The following is a 19,383-nucleotide window of genomic DNA, read 5'->3' as shown; positions in this document are numbered from 1 at the left end:
TCCTATCATAAGACGAGTTAGTACTAGTCCATTCAATTACAGCACTTGATTCAAATTTTACAGATACGTACAAGTAAAATATTCCACAAAAAACTCAAAATAATTTTCTTTTCTGGTTTTCTGATTATCGTATGCATCGACGGTTGTAATGTTACATCCCTTATACTACACACAACTTAACATGTCAGTGGGACAAAAATATTTTGAAGTTGTACGTTCAATCAACAACCATCTATGCAGGATTTCTGCATCAATGGGAATTGTTCTCCATGAACATCATCAAACGTGTTCGTTTGCATCTTTCTGCCTCTTTGCCTCGCACTATTTTTTGTCGCCCTTGCGATGTAATCGCCATGATTGTAACTCATCCAAGATGTGCCTTTTCGAAACACTATTCTCGCAATCACATCCATTTCCAATAACTTCCTTCCAGCGCAGTGCCGTAGCTCAGCAGAAACGGAAAATCCACGCAAGACGGAAGACTAGAATTATGGCACACGGTTGATTAAACTTTTAAGCATAATATTGATTTTTTCCTTAAATCAGACCCCGCCGAAGCGAACGATTCAAACCAGATTGTTGCGAGCTCCATGAGCGCCATATCCGTGCAATCCCGCTTCGGAATGGAAAATTCTTCACGCTACGATTCAGCTCTAAGCATCATCCTACTGCGAGTGCTGGGCAAAAAAGTGAGGAAAAACCTTCCTCAAGAAGAAAATCACCCTATTGAAAAATCTCTTTTTTATCCCTCCTTGTCTCGCGACAATGGAACACTGTGCTGTTTCGGTTTCTCTTTGGCACTGTGTTAGAGTTCCATCCTTAAGGCAACTCCGCTGCCGCTCTGTCCCAATGGGGAAGGACTGAAGGGGGCTGGAAATATGATTTTTCCAATTCGTACCAGTTGTGGGTAGCAAGCAAGCATGGTAAACCGGAGTTTGTTGGTTGTGGTTGTGCGGGGGGCTTCTTCGGTCAATGGCTATATCTCGAAACCTTCACCGCATGCAAAAAAAAGTCAGAAGATGGTAGTAGATAGCAATTTAGATCGAAATATGTACGGCTGAGATAATTCCAAACTGGTACGCATGGAGATTAAAGATGATATGAGACGATGCCTTCGGGGAAATTCTTATTGAATACACCACAGCTTCAGTGAGTATAATTCAACGTATTATCGACATGTTGTATTTATTTACTGATTCATGGATTGTAACACGTAGATTTTTGAGGTTTTCAATGGATTAGTTTGAGGGCTTGAACTAGACTTGAACATGTAAAAATCTTCATCCAGCTCACTCAAACGAAAATAAAATTGATCGCGTCAAACGCTTGACAAGACAATATTAAATTCACCTGAGTTTATCGATAAGCTGAACATTAGGTTCTGCAATGTCTGTATAGACTCTCAATGTTTGAAACAGATTAGTCATGATACATAATTGAACCAGAGATACGATTTTCAAGGAAAAAATTTGACACATTTTTCATTGAACAGAAAATTACTTACTCCGGGGGTCGCTTTTTATGCGGTTTGATGTTACCTGCTTCTGTATTTTGGATTTAATGAAACATAGAGTGGACGCCACAAAAATCTGATGTTATTAAAACCTATTTGATGACACTCAAACAAATCCTTTCAAGAGGGTTACTAGCCTTAGGCTAGGGGAAGGATCGTTTGTCCGAATGTCACTAGGGCGAACAAACAATTGTGCCGAAACCCATCTGGCCCAAAGTTATTTGGCCGACTAGGTCATTTGGCCGAATAGGCCATTTGGCCGAAAAGGTAATATGGCCGAATAGGTCATTTGGCCAAATAGGTCATTTGGCTGAAAAGGTCATTTGATCGAATAGGTCAATTGGTCGAACAAGTCATTCGGTCGAATATATTATTTGACCAAAAAAATCATTCGGCCGAATCTATTATTTGGCCAAATAGGTAGTTTGACGTCTCACTACTCATGCCTCTTTTCTCACTCTGCCTTTCTTACTCCCTATTTCTCACTTTTGCATTGAGAAGTGAGATATGATGATTGAGTAGTGAGAAGTGAGATGTCAAATTCCCTATTTGGCCAAAGAACATTTTCGGCCGTATGACCTGTTTAGCGATATATCGTATTCGGCCGAATGACTTGCTCGACCACTTTATTTGTTCGCTCAATTGACATTTTCGGTCAAATGACCTATTCGGTCAAATTACCTATTCGGCCGTATGACCTTTTTGACCAAATGACTTATACGGCCAAACGCCCTAGTCGGCCAAATGACATATTCGACCAAATGACCTATTCAGCTAAATGACTTTCAGCTATAGTATGTTCGACCAAACAACTTTCGGCCAAGTGGCATTCGGCCAAACGGCCCTCCCCCCTTTCAAGAGACTCGGAAGCCTCTTTTCAAAAGTATCGGAAGCCTCCTTTCAAGAGGCCCGGAAGCCTCTTTCCTTGATCGGTCCTCGGATAGGTTGGCGAGGAATATTAAGATACTCTTCCCGTCTCGATCCACAAGCTCATGGCCTCGCGGGAGGGGATACTGTTTTTAGGGATCTGAATGACGTGGCTTACTAGCCCTTCAACGAGAAAAGTTTAACTTCCCGTTGCTTCTGGCAAAAGCGAAGGTGAGCTCGGCGATTGCAAACAGCTAGTTTATTGGTACACCTAGCAACGATCTTGCGAATCGGTATGGATGGGTGGGATTGGGTAGGATTGACGTCTTCGATGACCGTTCGGCCGTTTGGTTTTGGTTATGTAGTTTTCCAGTGCACTTTCCTGTCTCGCGTTTTCTGAGTGCTCGGAAGGCTTTCCTTCTGACTTTATTAGCACGGCGCGTTTCGGTCGACCAAAAACGAAGGGCTTTGCGTCCTGGCCAATATCTAGTCTCTGAGGGATGGATAGACCAGCGGCATTGAAAACGATCTTGGAGAGGTCGGGAAGCGCTAGCGGGATAGTGTGCTCCAAAGCGCGTTGAATGCTGCTTTCAAAAGACACCCAGTCGGAGACATCAATGCTATCGCGGCGCCTTAGAAATAGTACAGGGAAAGGCGTTGGTAGTAACATGAATTGGCAACTGGTTGCTCTCATAGAGGACGAAAGCAACCTCCCGCTTTAAAACGGGAAAGACTGATGGCCGTCACGTCGATGGCATTGGCCGAATGGCCATTAAAAAGGTTCACATCGTTGAAAGGAACTAGTGTACTGTTCTGCATTCGTGACTCCCAAGAGAAGAAGGGGAGAAGGTTTCTTACTAATGACTTCACTCACTTTTTGTTTGAAGCACTAATACGTTCCACAGGGGAGACAGACACTCATAATGCTAATAGGAATGCTACCTCGAAGAGGGACTCTAACGACTGGGTGGTCCTCACTAAACTGAAGAATCAAAAGTCGAGTCAAGTACGAGACACTGAAGACGGCTGTGCTGTTGAGGTAAAAAAACGTATCTGTCAAAGGTACAATCAAGTAAGGGAATTGAATGGAATTGGGTGAACTCATCTTGGCACGGCAAATGCTGTGTAAAGCGTACCATTGGTACTTCGCGTATCCGAAGGAATAAAATATAACCCATCTCACGGTCGTTAGCTTCCTAACCAGCAGCTCCTATCTCTACCTTCTCGTGGTGCTGGCCGGGATACGAGCAACCTTAGGGAAGATCGGCTAACCAACACCGGTGGGAACTATGGTCGTATGCTGACAGGGAATGGGGGTTTGCTCCTCTCCGGAGGTGCAAATCTTACTGAGCGTCTATTCTCCATGTTTGGAGCGGCTCACAACAGCGTCTGTTCTCCATGTTAGGGGCGGCTGATCATCTTCTGAGTACCAGCGAGCGACTTTAAGTGAAACTGTGCACCATGGTCCACCGGAAATAAGAAGGAATGGTCCTCCGGAAATTTGGGGGGTTTGGTGTCAGGCCTTACTTACGGACCATCGGCGAAGACCGGAAGCACTGATGATGATAAGGGCGCATTCTACGTGCAGCTGGAACGTGTGTACGACAGCTGCCCAAGCCACGACGTCAAAATCATCATAGGAGATTTGAACTCTCAGGTTAGCCATGAGGAGGAGTTTAGACCGACTATTGGAAAGTTCAGCACTAACCGGCTGACGAACGAAAACGGTCTACGACTAATTGATTTTGCCGTCTTCAAGAATATGGCCATTCGCAGCATCTACTTCCAACACAGCCTGCCGTATTGGTACACCTGGAGATCACCACTGCAGACAGAATCACAAATCGACCACGTTCTGATTGATAGACGGCACTTCTCCGACATTATCGACGTCAGGACATATCGTGGCGCTAACATCGACTCTGACCACTACCTGGTGATGGTTAAACTGCGCCCAAAACTATCCGTCATCAACAATGTTCGGTACCGACGACCGCCGCGGTGCGACCTAGAGCGACTGAAGCAACCTGATGTCAGAACTGCATACGCGCAGCATCTCTAGGCAGCGTTTTCGAAAGAGTGTGAGCTCGATGGGACCCCTCTTGAGGACTGCTGGAATACAGTTAAAGTAACCATCAACGACGCAGTGGAGAACAACGTCTGACATGTGGGACGACGGAACGATCGGTTCAACGAAGAGTGTAGACAGATTCTGGAGGAGAAGGACGCAGCGCGGACGGTCGCGCTGCAGCAAGGTACCCGGCAGTGGAACGTTATAAACGGAAGCGGAGACAGCAGAACCGCCATTTTCAAGAGAAGAAACGACGCTTGGAAAAAGCGGAGTGCGAGGAGATGGAACAGCTGTGCCGTTCTCAAGAAACACGCAAGTTATATCAGAAGCTCAAGCCTATGGCAGAGAGTCGGCTGAAATCACTGGAACGTCGTTTACGGCAGAAACCCGAACTTTTAGAGAACTTGAAGCAGCAGATAGTCGAGTACGTGGAGAAAGGCTACGCGCATAAGATAACGCAAGAAGAGGTTCTCTGTTCGAATCCCAGGAAAGTGCGGTATCTTCCGTTGGGGGTAGTTGTACACTCCAAAAAGCCAGGAAAAGTTCGCATAGTTTGGAATGCAGCAGCGACAGTCCAATGTAAGTCCCTCAACTCCGCCTTGCTTTCGGGACCTGATATGTTATCCCCCTTCCGTCAGAACTCTCCAAATACCGCCAACGCCAGGTTGCAATCTGTGGCGATATAAAAGAGATGTTCCACCAGTTTCAGATCAGACCCGAAGATCGACAGGCACAACGGTTCCTGTTTCAAAGAGACCCCTGCAAAGACTTCGAGATTTACGTCATGGACGTTGCCACTGTTGGTGTAACTTGTTCGCCCTCCGCTGCACAGTTCATCAAAAACCAAAATGCGAAGGAGTTTGAGTCCGAATTTCCCGAGGCTGCCGCAGCAACCGTCCACAATCACTACGTGGACGATTATTTGGATAGTCGGGACACCGTTGAGGAAGCAGCAGACCTGGCACTGCAAGTGAAAACAGTCCACGCTAAGGCTGGGTTCCACATTCGGAACTGGATGTCCAACTCCAGAGAGGTGCTTTCATGGGTTGGGGATTCAGCTGAAGAATCTGCGAAGAGCTTCAAAACGCATACAGCTGCAGTTTCGGAACGCGTACTCGGGATGAGCTGGTTTCTCGAATCGGACGAATTTGGATTCCGCGGACTTTTCCGCGAACAACTGATGCCCCTACTTCACGGAGAAATTGTTCCAACGAAACGGTAGCTCCTCCCAGTGGTCATGAGCATTTTTGATCCACTTGGTCTGGTGTCGCTTGTAGTGGTTCACGGAAAAATCCTCGTTCAGAAGACGTGGCGAGTTAAAATCGGGTGGGACGACAAAATCAACGAAGATCTGCTCAAACTATGGCGGCGGTGGATTAAACTATTAGGACAGCTTGACACAATTCGCATACCACGGAGCTACTTCCCAGAATATCTACCAGAAAGCTACAAATCTTTGCAGCTACACATTTTTGTGGATGCGAGCGAAGATGGGTACGTAACAATCGCCTTCTTCAGGATTGTAGATCAGTCCCAAGTTCGTTGCGCTCTGGTATCATCGAGGACGAAAGTTGCGCCACTGAAATTACTGTCAGTTCCCCGTCTTGAGCTCCAGGCTGCGTTGCTCGGAGCCAGATTAGCGAAGTCTGTAGCGGAAAACCACACACTGCAAATCAAACAACGATTCTTCTGGGGTGATTCCTCCACTGTTCTCTCATGGATACGCTCGGACCACCGGAGATATCGCCAGTTTGTGGCGTACCGCGTATCTGAGATCTTAGAAACTTCAAAGGTCGACGAATGGCACTACGTTCCCTCGCATCTGAATGTGGCGGATGACGCCACAAAGTGGAAAGAACGGCTCCAGATCAGCAACAATCATCGCTGGTTCTGTGGACCAGACTTCCTGTACGATCCTCCAAACCTGTGGCCAAAACAGAACGCGCCATCTACTCCAATTACAGAGGAACTGAGGCCCATCCACATACATCGAGAACTCCGAAGAGAACAAGTGGTGCAGTTCTGCCGTTTTTCCAAGTGGGAGCGATGTTTGCGTGCCGTTGCCTATGTTCATCGATGCATCGATCAGCTGAAGCGAAAGCGGCGTAAAGAACAATCCGACGTTACATCCATCCTTACTCGTGAAGAGCTTCAGCGAGCAGAAGAGACCATTATCAAGCAGGCCCAGTTCGAAGCTTTTGCAGATGAGGTGATTACGATGCAGAACAACCAGTCGCTACCGGAGGACCAGCGTCAGCGACTCGAAAGTACAAGCAAGCTGTACAAACTGTCTCCTTTCCTGGACAATCGAGGTGTAGTCAGAATGGAGGGACGGATCGACTTTTTTGCGGATGCGCCCTACGACTTCAAGTATCCTTCTGTGCTGCGAAAGAACCATTACGTTACTTGGCTCATCGTCGATTCGTACCATCGGCGGTACAAGCATTCCAACGGAGAGACAGCAGTGAATGAAATGCGGCAAAAATATCACCTGTCGGAGATGAGAGCAGCATTCAGGAAGATCAGCAAAACTTGTACGTGGTGCAAGGTCTACAAAGCGAAACCGGCAGTTCCAAGAATGGCACCGTTACCGGAAGCACGAGTCACTCCTCGCATCAGGCCGTTCAGCTTCGTCGGAGTGGATTACTTCGGCCCGCTGTCGGTCGTCCAAGGTAGTCGTGAAGTGAAGCGATGGGTCGCCCTCTTCACCTGTCTGATAATCAGGGCTGTTAGGGCGGGGACAGTTACACAGAGTTGTCAGCAGCACGCATACAAAGTAATTGGAAGTTGTGCAGCTTTAAACTGCAGAATAATGTTTATTAGCAACAATATGATTATATCAAGATAATATCTACTTACACATTCAGTGTACAGTATACGAATCCACCCTACATCATAACCGCTCTCGTATTAATGATGCATCTGTAAGCATCACAAACAATAGTTTTATAAATTCATAGAATACTTCCTACTGGTGTTTCCAAACCGCCTAATTCATTAACCACTCACAAATATGACCTTATTCGATTCAAGTTAATTTACCGCGAATAATACAACGGGGGCTGCAAAATGGTGGGTTGACATCAAGGAAGGAGCGCCCAACAGAGCTCTGGTCCCCACAAGTCCCTATCTCACGCTTCCACGGGTCGTCCGATGACAAAAGACCGCCAGCTAAGGGTTGTGTACTTAGCTGGTAGTGCAGCGTGGGCACTGTTGTCCTTCTGACATCAGCTAGAGTGAGAAGGTACGCCTCGAGCGTCTGTTCACCAGGAGGTGCGGCTCAAACAGCGTCTGCCTGGTACCCAGCGGCTGATTAACGAAATGCTGTATCGCGTCAGCTATACCTAAGGTGGCAGCCCCATCATCGCGATGTAGGTAACGCGACCCCGGTAAGGTAGCTTACTGAAGTCTCTCAAATACCACGAAAAATGGAGATAGAAGAAAAAGAGAACGTTATTTTTGGCAACCGACCCGGCAACGAAATAAGGACTATGATTGGAAACTCGGTACCTGGAATGTCAGGACCCTAAATGAACCTGGACGAGTGAGCCTTCTGGCTCGTGAACTGCAGAAGGTTGGAGTGAACGTGGCTGCTATTCAAGAAGTCCGATGGCCTAGATCCGGAGAACGTGAATTCCGAGCCGTAGGGAGGGAGAGCCTTCACTCCGCTACCAATGACAACGGCCTACGGCTAGTAAATTTTGCTGCTGCCAGAGGGATGGCCATCAGTAGCACCTACTTTGCACGAAAGAACATCCGAAAGCACACCTGGAGACACCCAAATGGTGAAACTTGCAACCAGATAGACCATGTTCTGGTGGATGGGCGCCGTTTCTCGGATGTTATCGATGTGCGGACATTCAGAGGTCCGAATATTGACTCTGATCACTACCTCGTTGTCAGTAAAATTCGATCACGGTTGTCAACTGTATCGAACGAAAGATCACAGCGAACGATGCGTTACAATATCCAGCGATTGTCGGCGGAAGGAGTATCGGCTGAGTACCGCCAGAAGCTCGACGAACGGATAAGTGCAATCAACGTTAGCGACAACATCAACGATCTATGGGAGCCGATCCATGGAGCGGTGAGCACAACAGCACGAGAAGTGGTAGGCACTGCACAGAGGCGACCCAGGACGGGTTGGTTCGATGTGGAGTGTCAGAGAGTGACAGACGAGAAGAACGTTGCTAGAAGCCGGATGTTGGTGTCGGGTACCCGATCGAATAGAGATCTGTACAAGGAAGCAAGAGCAGCCGAAAAACGAACCCACAGCAGGAAGAAAAAAGAGTACGAAGAACAAGTTATTAGTGAGGCGCAGGAAAAAATGGAGCAGAACGATATGCGGAGGTTTTATGAGTCTGTCAATGGCGTGCGGAGAAAGACAGCGCCATCTCCCGTCATGTGCAACGACCAACAAGGGAATTTGCTGACAGATAAAACTGAAGTGGCTGCCAGGTGGAAGCAACACTTCGAGACTTTGTTGAATCCTCGAAGTGACGGTGCATCGGTGAACAGAATAAATATTAGCGACGATGGACAAGCTGTGGAGTCACCTACACTAGATGAGATTAAAAAAGCTGTCAAAGAGCTGAAAAACAATAAGGCTGCGGGGAAGGACCAGCTCCCGGCTGAACTTCTCAAACATGGCAGTGAGCAGCTTTATGAAGTTCTGCACCATGTTATGTCGAAAATATGGGAAGACGAGGAAATGCCTGCTAGCTGGTTGGACGGCCTCATTTGCCCTCTCTTTAAGAAAGGGCACAGACTGGAGTGCGCCAATTACCGAGGAATAACCCTCCTTAATTCGGCGTACAAAATTATGTCCCGTGTTCTGTTCAACAGATTGAGACCGCTTGAAGAGTCTGGTGGTGGTAGCGAAATAGTGCTGGATGGTGAAAAATTTGAAGTGGTAGAAGAATTTGTGTATCTTGGAACATTAGTGACGTGCGATAATGATGTTACCCGCGAGGTGAAAAGGCGTATTGCAGCTGCAAATAGGGCTTATTACGGACTTCGTAACCAGCTTAAGTCCCGTAGTCTGCAAACGAAAACAAAACTCGCGCTGTATACTACTCTGATTCTTCTGGTGGCTTTATACGGCCATGAGACATGGACGTTAAAGGAGGCTGATCGGAGAGCTCTCGGAGTGTTTGAGCGTAAGGTGCTGCGGACAATACTCGGCGGTAAACAGGAGAACGGTATCTGGCGGCGTCGCATGAATCACGAATTGTACCAGGTGTATAAAGGGCTGGATATTATTGCGCTTATACAACACGGCAGACTACGGTGGGCTGGTCACGTTGTTCGTATGCCGGAAGAACGTCAAGCGAAGATAATATTTAGTAGAGAACCCGGAAGAGGCCGCAAGCTTCGTGGAAGGCCGCGTACACGATGGCTTTTTGCAATTGAAGAGGACCTGAGGGCACTCAATGTTCAGGGCGACTGGAAGCGATTGGCCCAGGATCGAGTCCAGTGGAGAAGGATACTCCATTCGGCGTAGGTTCATCGAAGAGCTGTAGCCCATCAAGTATCAAGTAAGTAATACAACGGATTAATTTCCAGTGAAACAAAGAGCCACGCCATGTCCATTGGCCTTTGTTACGCTTTTGCCGTCAAACAGCTTCAGTTGATACATTTGCTTTGTCATTCGACTAAAGAACACGTGGACAGCTGACCCGCTGTATATGCCCAGCGGTAACAAGGGCGATCCATCTCGAGGTCGTCACCAGCTTGTCAACGGAGTGCTGCAAGATGGCTTTACGGCGGTTCATAGCACGGAGGGGACACCTTCGGAAATCTACAGTGATCGGGGTACTAACTTCGTTGGAGTCAGTTAGCGGCGAGTTAAGGGAGCAAGTGAAAGCAATCAACCAAGGCTTGGCATCAACTTTCACCAATACCGTCACCCATTGGCGCTTCAATCCTCCAGCTGCGCCGCATATGGGGGGGTCTTGGGAACGCATGGTTCGATCGGTAAAGTGTGCATTGGCTTCGCTATCGGTCGAGCGCAAACCTAGCGAGGAAGTGCTGGTCACGCTACTAGTGGAAGCTGAGTCGATGGTAAATTCGTGGCCGTTGACAAACGTGCCGCTCCAGACTTCGGAGCATGCGGTACTTACTCAGAACGGTTTCCTCCTGCTTAGTACTAGCGGGGTGAATCAGCCTTCAACCCAGCTTGTGGAAGATAGACAGGCTCTGCACACCAGCTGGTTCCTGTGCCAGCGACTGTTGGACCAATTCTGGACGCGCTGGGTGAAGGGGTATCTACCCACCATCACCAAACGGACCAAGTGGTTCGTAGATACCAAGCCGGTCTCTGCCGGTGATCTGGTGGTCATCGTGGACGATCGAGTCCGTAACGGATGGATAAGGGGACAAGTTCTACGCGTGTTCCCAGGACGAGATGGCAGATGTCGCACCGCAAACGTGCAGACAGCAACTGGTGGACTTGGACGACCGGTGGCGAAACTAGCCGTCCTAGATGTTGCTGGTAATGCTCGAGAGGACACGGAGCAATACGGGTCGGGGATTGTTCAGGACGGCGCCCTATCGTCTGAATAATTTCTCCCGTGTACCTACTGCCAACTGTGAGGAACGAACAAAAAACAACCGCACCGATGACTTCGTAGCCGATCATTTCAGTCCACCTAATACAGTACAAAACAGATAGCAAACGAGACACACGTAGTACACAAAGTTGAGACCGTCAATAAAAGTGATTATTTTATAGATTTTTTGAAAATTAATGGTTGTTGGACAGGATTCACACATAAAAGAGACTAAAAATGTAAGCTAAACACTCAATTTGTTATCCTACTTAAAACTAAATCATGCAAATTATAAACTAAATTGTAAAATTATCTATTCATGCAAAATTGAACTAACGAACTATGTTTGAACTTAATACTAATTGAAATCAATATATTGCAGCTAAAAGCAACTCCACAACCCAAAAACGAGTTAGCTCTTTGGATTGTCGCAACACGGCGATCAAAACAATAATCTGGAAAAGTTTGTGAAGTGAACTTTGATTCCACGTTTCACCGAATACCTACTCAAAAATAAGCATCGGATGAAGTTAGAACATTTAAACACAGCGGTACTGTTCTAATGTTTTTCGATACTTAATGCAGTTCTTGCCAGATCTTCATCTAAAGTTTCTGCAATATTCCATTGATAGTACGGCCAAAAGAATGTCGAAGATGCTTTATTACTTTCAGAGAAGAGTGCAAAATTAATGCATTTTGCAAAGGCATAAATCATACTGACTGTAATAACTGTTTCTAAAATGCCTAAACTATCTCTGCTTTTCAGACAGCAGAGCCGGTTTTTCTTGCTAAATTGCATTCTTCAACTAACTCGTGCAGTATCGTATATAGATACACATGCCATTTTGAAGATATCCACATTATGGTATTTTATCCTGACGTATCTGTTGTAAATTGATTCCAAAAAAATGCTTCGCAGCCGACGAACGGAACGATGTTGGCTCCATGTGGTAGCAGCACATCCGTTTGCACGCCTTCTTAACTGATGGGTCTGGGCTTCGTGTGCAGAGAATTTGGGCTGTAGAAAAATAGAGTGCCTCAGCCTAAATGATCAAAAAAAAGAGTGAAGTGCTGAAACAGCAACCGTTGATGCCAAAGTAAGTAACAGGCACAGCAGTGCAATCAAATATGAATGGAACATGAATAAATTATAACAGATTTCGTTCCATTTTTCCCACACTCTGCTCCAAAGTGTAGGCTGTTAGATTTGCATAAGTCAGTAGACGATGCATGAACTTTTCGTGTAACAATTTGTGACGACAGTACGGATCTTAGCCGAGCGTTGGCTGGTTTATGATTTTGATAGAAGCGTGGTAATTACCGAAGTTAAAATATTCGGCAAATAAAACGCGAGGCGGAAAAATTAAGATAATCAAGTAATGCTGATCTTTGACTGCAAAACAGACGTAATAAAATGCACGGAACAGGAAATTACCATACTTGACGCGTGTTCAAATTTAACGATCGTAATCGTTTTGTCGAGTGTATCAGACTTCATAAATAAGGGTAAGCTATAATGAACAATGAGACAATTTAGTACAGTCAGGCCTTGAATGTATGGTGATTAAACTGCAATTACATATGAAAATGGATGCTCTCAATGTCAATGTCATATAGAGCCTCAAAAGGCTCAGAAAGCAAGTAAAAAATTCGATGTGCTAGATCCATTTCTACCTACTTATTGTCAAAAGTTCGATTATTATAATACAATGGTGCAGATGAAAAGTCAAAAAAAAATCTTTACTTAATAACAATATTTTACATAGAATAAAAAATTGTTTCTATTCGATGTCCTAGAAAGCAAACATTTTACATACAAAAACGACATACCATATTGCACGTATAGAATAACTCGGGGGAACCTCATATGCTGCCATTATTCCTTGAGCAAATATCAAACATGACCACCGTTCACGCCAATATTCAAAATGTTCCGATTCCACCAAGAACAACTGACAACAAATTGATGTCGATGGTTTTGTGATCATGAACGGTGCGTGCCAGGAACACGTATGGCGGTGTTGTTTCGTTAGATTCCTACCAGAGCCTTTCAATCGAGGAAGTGAATACGACGGCATTTATCTTTCATTCTAACAAAGTGCCGGCTCCGCGGAAAACTATCATTCGTTTGTTGATATTGCAGGTCGTACATATATCCGTACCTGGTATGCAGAAAGAAGCACGATAAACGAAGCTTTCGTGCGTTGTGTAGATTCCCGACAAATTTTCTGCTCACGATAGCGCACTGGTACGGAGGAGCTCAGCAGTTTCGTAGCATCCCCGATCCCATATGTATCGACAATTCACGCGAAACGGTTCGCTTCTGCAAATCAAATCACTTACCAATTATTGTTAAATTTACGATGCTATTCCTAGTTTGTGCTATGATAAAATCCACCCGACAGCGGTACATGCCGCTGTCTGCTTCGCGAGCATTTTGCACCGCCAGCTCGCCCGGCTGCTTATCGAACAGAAAGTACGCCCGGTTGCCGAACACGGATTCGTCCGACCACCGCTTCGCTGACGTCACGTCCCGGCCTCTGGTATCGGCACTGAAATGAAAAGCGGAGAGGAATTTCCATCGAATGAGGTTGTCGTTAGGAAAATGTGTATAATATATGAATGCACATTATTATATGAGCGATATTTCAATTTCCTCCTGGAAAGCGTTTGTAGAATGAATGCAAAACTGCACATACCCATTGGAATTGAAGATTTTTTTTGAACAAGTGGTTAAAAAATTGACTTACAGAATTGGTGTTATCGGTACGCACCTTCTAGGTGTTGTCTTATTTTCTCCACCATCAAGGTAATGTACCCTTGTTGACATTGTGGTCTGACGCTGGTCAAGCAACAATTTGCGATTGCTTGGCCAGAGGAATTCAATATCGTATGAACAATACCGATAACAGTTACATAAACACAAAATCGCCAAAAAAGCACTGTCAAAAGATAATTACTTTGAATTCGAGGAAACATTTGAATTCGGAACATAGCCTTTGCGTTCTGTTACAGAACTTTTGTGTGTCTGACATTTTGTACACGGGCGATGAATATTGTTTCGAGAAAACTGTGTACATTATATAAGGTCATTTGGCCGAATGCCGTTTGGACGAATAGTTCAAATTTGTTTCCTTATTAAATGTGTGAAGTGTAAGTAATACTGAAAGCTAGTCCCGTATTGAAGTTATGGAGTTGAACCCCAAAATGGGTTTAGTGAATAAGGCCAGTCACGGCTGGAGGAGTTCCATACTCTGACACACTCCCGTGCAGTTGTTAGGGAACTATCATGGCACGTGTGCATAAAGCATTCCTTGCTCGTAGAAAACCCACCGAGAGGTTGCGGTAGGACGGACTATTTCTAAGGGCTGCATGTATCTACCAGCAGGTTTCATTAAAGCTACCATCCGGCGTTCAAAGCACGCCAACCTCGCTCAGGAGCTTCGACAACGGCAACGTCAATGGAAGCGAGCTGAAATCAAGATGGATACAATGCATCAAGGGCTGACAGTTGTATCATTCCACTTCTTGAGTAAAGTCAGGTGACACAATCTTGAAATGGCGGGTGGGCTCATGCCCATGGCAGGACTGTGGAGTACGCCGTCCCAATCCAGCCGTCTGGTTTATCGAACCATATGGAAGTATGACCAGTTGATTTTGACTATTCCATCTGGGTTCAAGGGCATCCCTAAAGGGGACCCCACAATCATGAATATGGCTTAAGCAACCACCAAAGGAACGGAAGTGAACCCTTTCGAAGAAGAGATTTTATAAGTTCTTCGCCCAACGCGAACTTCGAGGGCGAAAGAGATGGATCAGAAGTAGATAAGTGGCTAAGCAGTCGTCAAAGAGAGTGCAACCGGTGCGTCAATAGCTGGCATGCGGCAGCAGAAAAGGTAGAGATAGGGTCGAGCGGCGTCCTGTTGAGCTGGACCATCGTCATGGTGCAACTAGATGGCGTTACCGACTTCACCAATAAACGGGGCAAGCTTAACCTGCTCATGCTTTGCAATTTGGTTCTTGCTGCAAAGCAGGAACAGGAAGTGCTTGCGGCTAAGCTGGAAGGCTATGTCAAGGCTCAGAAGAGCACACAGACTGCTACACACAAGCCTGTCCGGGACAGGCACAAGCGCTACCCACAGAATGCAAAAAAGGCGTCGAGTGTGCGTTGACTGGAAGAGCAGGTCCACGAAAATCGCGAGCTAGATCAAAGGGCGTAAAAAGATAGCAAGGCAACCCGATCAAGGAAACTAGGTCGGACAGTCCATGGCCAGGGATGACAAAAGTTAAAATGGCTTCATTGCTACTCGTCACTTCGTCGTTGACGATGGCAGCTGTCCCACGGAGTTTTTTTTTCAAAAGTTTGTAACAATGAATTAGAGGTAACGTACAAAGACGTTATAAATGTTTTCTATAATTTATGTCACAATAGATTCAAACATTTGCTTATTCGAGACCAAATTCTGTTTGTAACCAGTCTGTCTATAGTGACGTACAATTAACTATGCGAAGATAAGTGCGAAAGTGACTAGAATAAAAACTATAAAATTAGAAAATTGTCAATAAAGAAATCAGGATATGAACAATAAATAAATATAAAATTTCCACAAATAATGCAAAACTTCCGTAAATAATTAGTAATTGTCCATAAAACAAAAATAAATTAGGACTTTTAAAGGCAATAATAAAATTGCTATAATAAACACAAAAAATGCAATAATAAAACACACAAAATTGCAATAATAAAAGAAGAATTATTCATAAAGAAATTAAAATGTTCCACGAAAAAAATACAAAATGCCCATGAATAAATCAATATTGGCAATAGAGAATTACAAAAACAATAAAGAGCATTTCAAAAAATATGAAAATTTTCATGAAGAAGTATAAAAAAGCAATAAAACTGAGCATTTTTCCATTAACGACCCTTCTTTCAAAACGCTTAAATTTCATGGAAAACCTTTTTTTTGTTTTTTCTATGGAAATATTCATATTTTTTTTGCTATTTATAAATTATTTTGTGGAGCAATTTTATTTTTTTTATGGAAAAATATATTTATTTTGTGAAGAGTTTTGTAATTGTTTATTACTGATATTTTGTATTTTGATTACTTCCATCGGACATCCTAGAGTCTGCATGAAAATCACGCTTACGAACTAAACAAATATTACAGTATACCGTGATTCAGAAGTCTGTTCTTGACAAATTAAAATCAAACAAATGATAGTTAGCATTGAGTATAACACATTTAGCTCTAATTGGTTCGTTTTATCCGTAATCTGTGCGATGAGGTTCAAGCCGTAAACAGTTCTAAAAGTTCTTCGAGGAACGTTAAAGTTTATTCTAGCAAGAATATTTGGCGCATCAATTTCTCCTTTCAAGAGTTTGGCTACGAATACAGCCCTCAACATATTCCTCCTTTTTTCGGAACTTTCTACTCTCAGAAGCTGGCACCGTTCAAGATAAGGAGGGAGTTCATAAGGATTGTTCCATGGTAAACCTCTCAAGCCAAATCTTTTGATCCAGATAAGGGAAGCGGGGTTCTAACTGTTGAAGATTCCACTAATGATCACACCAATGTGTAGAAAATTGATCTCAGACAATAGGGATCTTTAAACTCCTTTGCAAATTTGAACATCAGGGTAGGATTGCGATTAGCTTTTACCAGAATGCTCGAGTAGAGCTCAGTAAGTTTGTGTCTAGTTCTTCTTCTTATTGGCATTACATCCCCACACTATGTCCGTCTAGCTGGCAGGCCACTTATCACAAAATTGAAAATAAATACCTCTAAGTTGATGTACCAAATGCGTACCTATGCGTACCTCCGGGGATTTTGAACGTACCTCAATATTTCCTAGAAAATCGGTGGCCTGCTGAATAGACGGTCGATTTTTCGAAAATCTTCGTAAAACTTCTCAATTTTATCGCTAATGTAATGTACCAAGTACGTACCTTCCGGAATTATATTTGTTTTTCAACGTACCTCAAAATTTCCCATACTTTCTTATACTAAACTTTTCAAATCGCTTTATATGTTAGATAACTCGACGGAATCGGATTCCTTGGAAAATTCTAGGCCGGAAACATATATAAAACCTTATACTTAAGTTGAATAATGGCAGTTTTATACTAAAAAGCGTGATTTCGGGCCAAAAATCATATAAATACATTAGAAAACTCCTAAATACACACCAAAACATAAATAAGAGCTTACGCCTGAAAGTAGGCAATTAACAGAACGCTCGGATATTGTATAAAATGCATTTCCAACAATTTTCAATTCAAAACGAAATTAAAAACCGATAAGATATAAATATATAGTTCAAAAATGCATATCAATAAGGTACATTGCACAAATCGACCAACAATGTCCATCTGATCCTTCAAGGACATTCTCAGGTATCCCAAGTTTGTCGCAGTTGCATAGCATGCCAACGTACCTCGATAGAAATATTTTTTATCAAATTATTTAAAAAAAAGTCAACTATTCCACATTAAATCCAATTAATTGAATTTCTTTAAGTTCATTGCACAAATCGACCCCAAATGTCCTTCTGATCCTTCAAGGACATTCTCAGGTATCCCAAGTTTGTCGCAATTGCATAGCATGCCAACGTACCTCGATAGAAATATTTTTTATCAAATTATTTAATAAAAAGTCAATTATTCCAGATTAAATCCAATTAATTCGAATTTCTTTAAGTACATTGCACAAATCGACCCCAAATGTCCTTCTGATCCTTCAAGGACATTCTCAGGTATCCCAAGTTTGTCGCAATTACATGGCATTCCAACGTACCTCGATAAAAATAATTTTAATCAAATTATTTAATAAAAAGTCAATTATTCCAGATTAAATCCAATTAATTCGAATTTATTTAGGTACATTGCACAAATCAACCCCAAATGTCCTTCTGATCCTTCAAGGACATTCTCAGGTATCTCAAGTTTGTCGCAATTACATGGCATTCCAACGTACCTCGATAAAAATAATTTTAATCAAATTATTTAATAAAAAGTCAATTATTCCAGATTAAATCCAATTAATTCGAATTTATTTAGGTACATTGCACAGATTAACCCCAAATGTCCTTCTGATCCCTCAAGGACATTCTCAGGTATCAAGTTTGTCGCAAATGCATAGCATGCCAACGTACCTCGATAGAAATATTTTATCAAATTATTTAATAAAAAGTCAATTATTCCATATTAAATCCAATTAATTCGAATTTCTTTAGGTACATTGCACAAATAGGGCCCTCCTTAGCCGTGCAGTAAGACGCGCGGCTACAAAGCAAGACCATGCTGAGGGTGGCTGGGCTCGATTCCCAGTGCCGGTTTAGACAATTTTCGGATTGGAAATTGTCTCGACATCCCTAGGCATAAAAGTATCATCGTGTTAGCCTCATGATATACGAATGCAAAAATGGTAACTTGGCTTAGAAACCTCGCAGTTAATAACTGCGGAAATGCTTAGTGAACACTAAGCTGCGAGGCAACAATATCCCAGTGGGGATGTAATGCCAATGAAGAAAAGAAGACATTGCACAAATCAACCCCAAATGTCCTTCTGATCCCTCAAGGACATTCGCCAAGCTATCCAAAGTTTGTTGCAATTGCATAGCATGCCAACGTACCTCGATAAAAATAATTTTAATCAAACTATTTAATAAAAGTCAATTATTCCAGATTAAATCCAATTAATTCGAATTTATTTAGGTACATTGCACAAATTAACCCCAAATGTCCTTCTGATCCCTCAAGGACATTCTCAGGTATCAAGTTTGTCGCAATTGCATAGCATGCCAACGTACCTCGATAGAAATATTTTTATCAAATTATTTAATAAAAGTCAATTATTCCAGATTAAATCAATTAATTCGAATTTATTTAGGTACATTGCACAAATCAACCCCAAATGTCCTTCTGATCCCTCAAGGACATTCTCAGGTATCCCAAGTTTGTCGCAGTTGCATAGCATGCCAACGTACCTCGATAAAAATAATTTTAATCAAATTATTTAATAAAAAGTCAATTATTCCAGATTAAATCCAATTAATTCGAATTTATTTAGGTACATTGCACAAATCAACCCCAAATGTCCTTCTGATCCCTCAAGGACATTCTCAGGTATCCCAAGTTTGTCGCAATTGCATAGCATGCCAACGTACCTCGATAGAAATATTTTTATCAAATTATTTAATAAAAAGTCAATTATTCCAGATTAAATCCAATTAATTCGAATTTCTTTAGGTACATTGCACCAATCAACCCCAAATGTCCTTCTGATCCTACAAGGGAATGCTCAAGTATCCCAGATTTTTTGCAATTGCATAGCATGCCAACGTACCTCGATAAAAATAATTTTAATCAAATTATT

The 19,383-nt window shown here is 43.4% G+C and overlaps 1 protein-coding gene across 1 annotated transcript in view; it reads right to left on the bottom strand.

Annotated features, from left to right (window-relative positions):
• Positions 1-19,383, bottom strand: part of LOC134206672 (hemicentin-2) — an 821,032-nt gene that overhangs the window by 221,552 nt on the left and 580,097 nt on the right. The window contains exon 4 of the mRNA XM_062682403.1: positions 13,346-13,554. Coding sequence (XP_062538387.1) covers positions 13,346-13,554 — 209 coding nt within the window. The remainder of the gene's footprint in view (positions 1-13,345; positions 13,555-19,383) is intronic.

This window comes from Armigeres subalbatus, chromosome 1 (genome assembly GCF_024139115.2).
Source record: "Armigeres subalbatus isolate Guangzhou_Male chromosome 1, GZ_Asu_2, whole genome shotgun sequence".
Taxonomy (NCBI): Eukaryota; Metazoa; Arthropoda; class Insecta; order Diptera; family Culicidae; genus Armigeres; species Armigeres subalbatus.
Note: the sequence above shows the minus strand (reverse complement) of the source record. Positions and strands in the feature narration are given on the sequence as shown.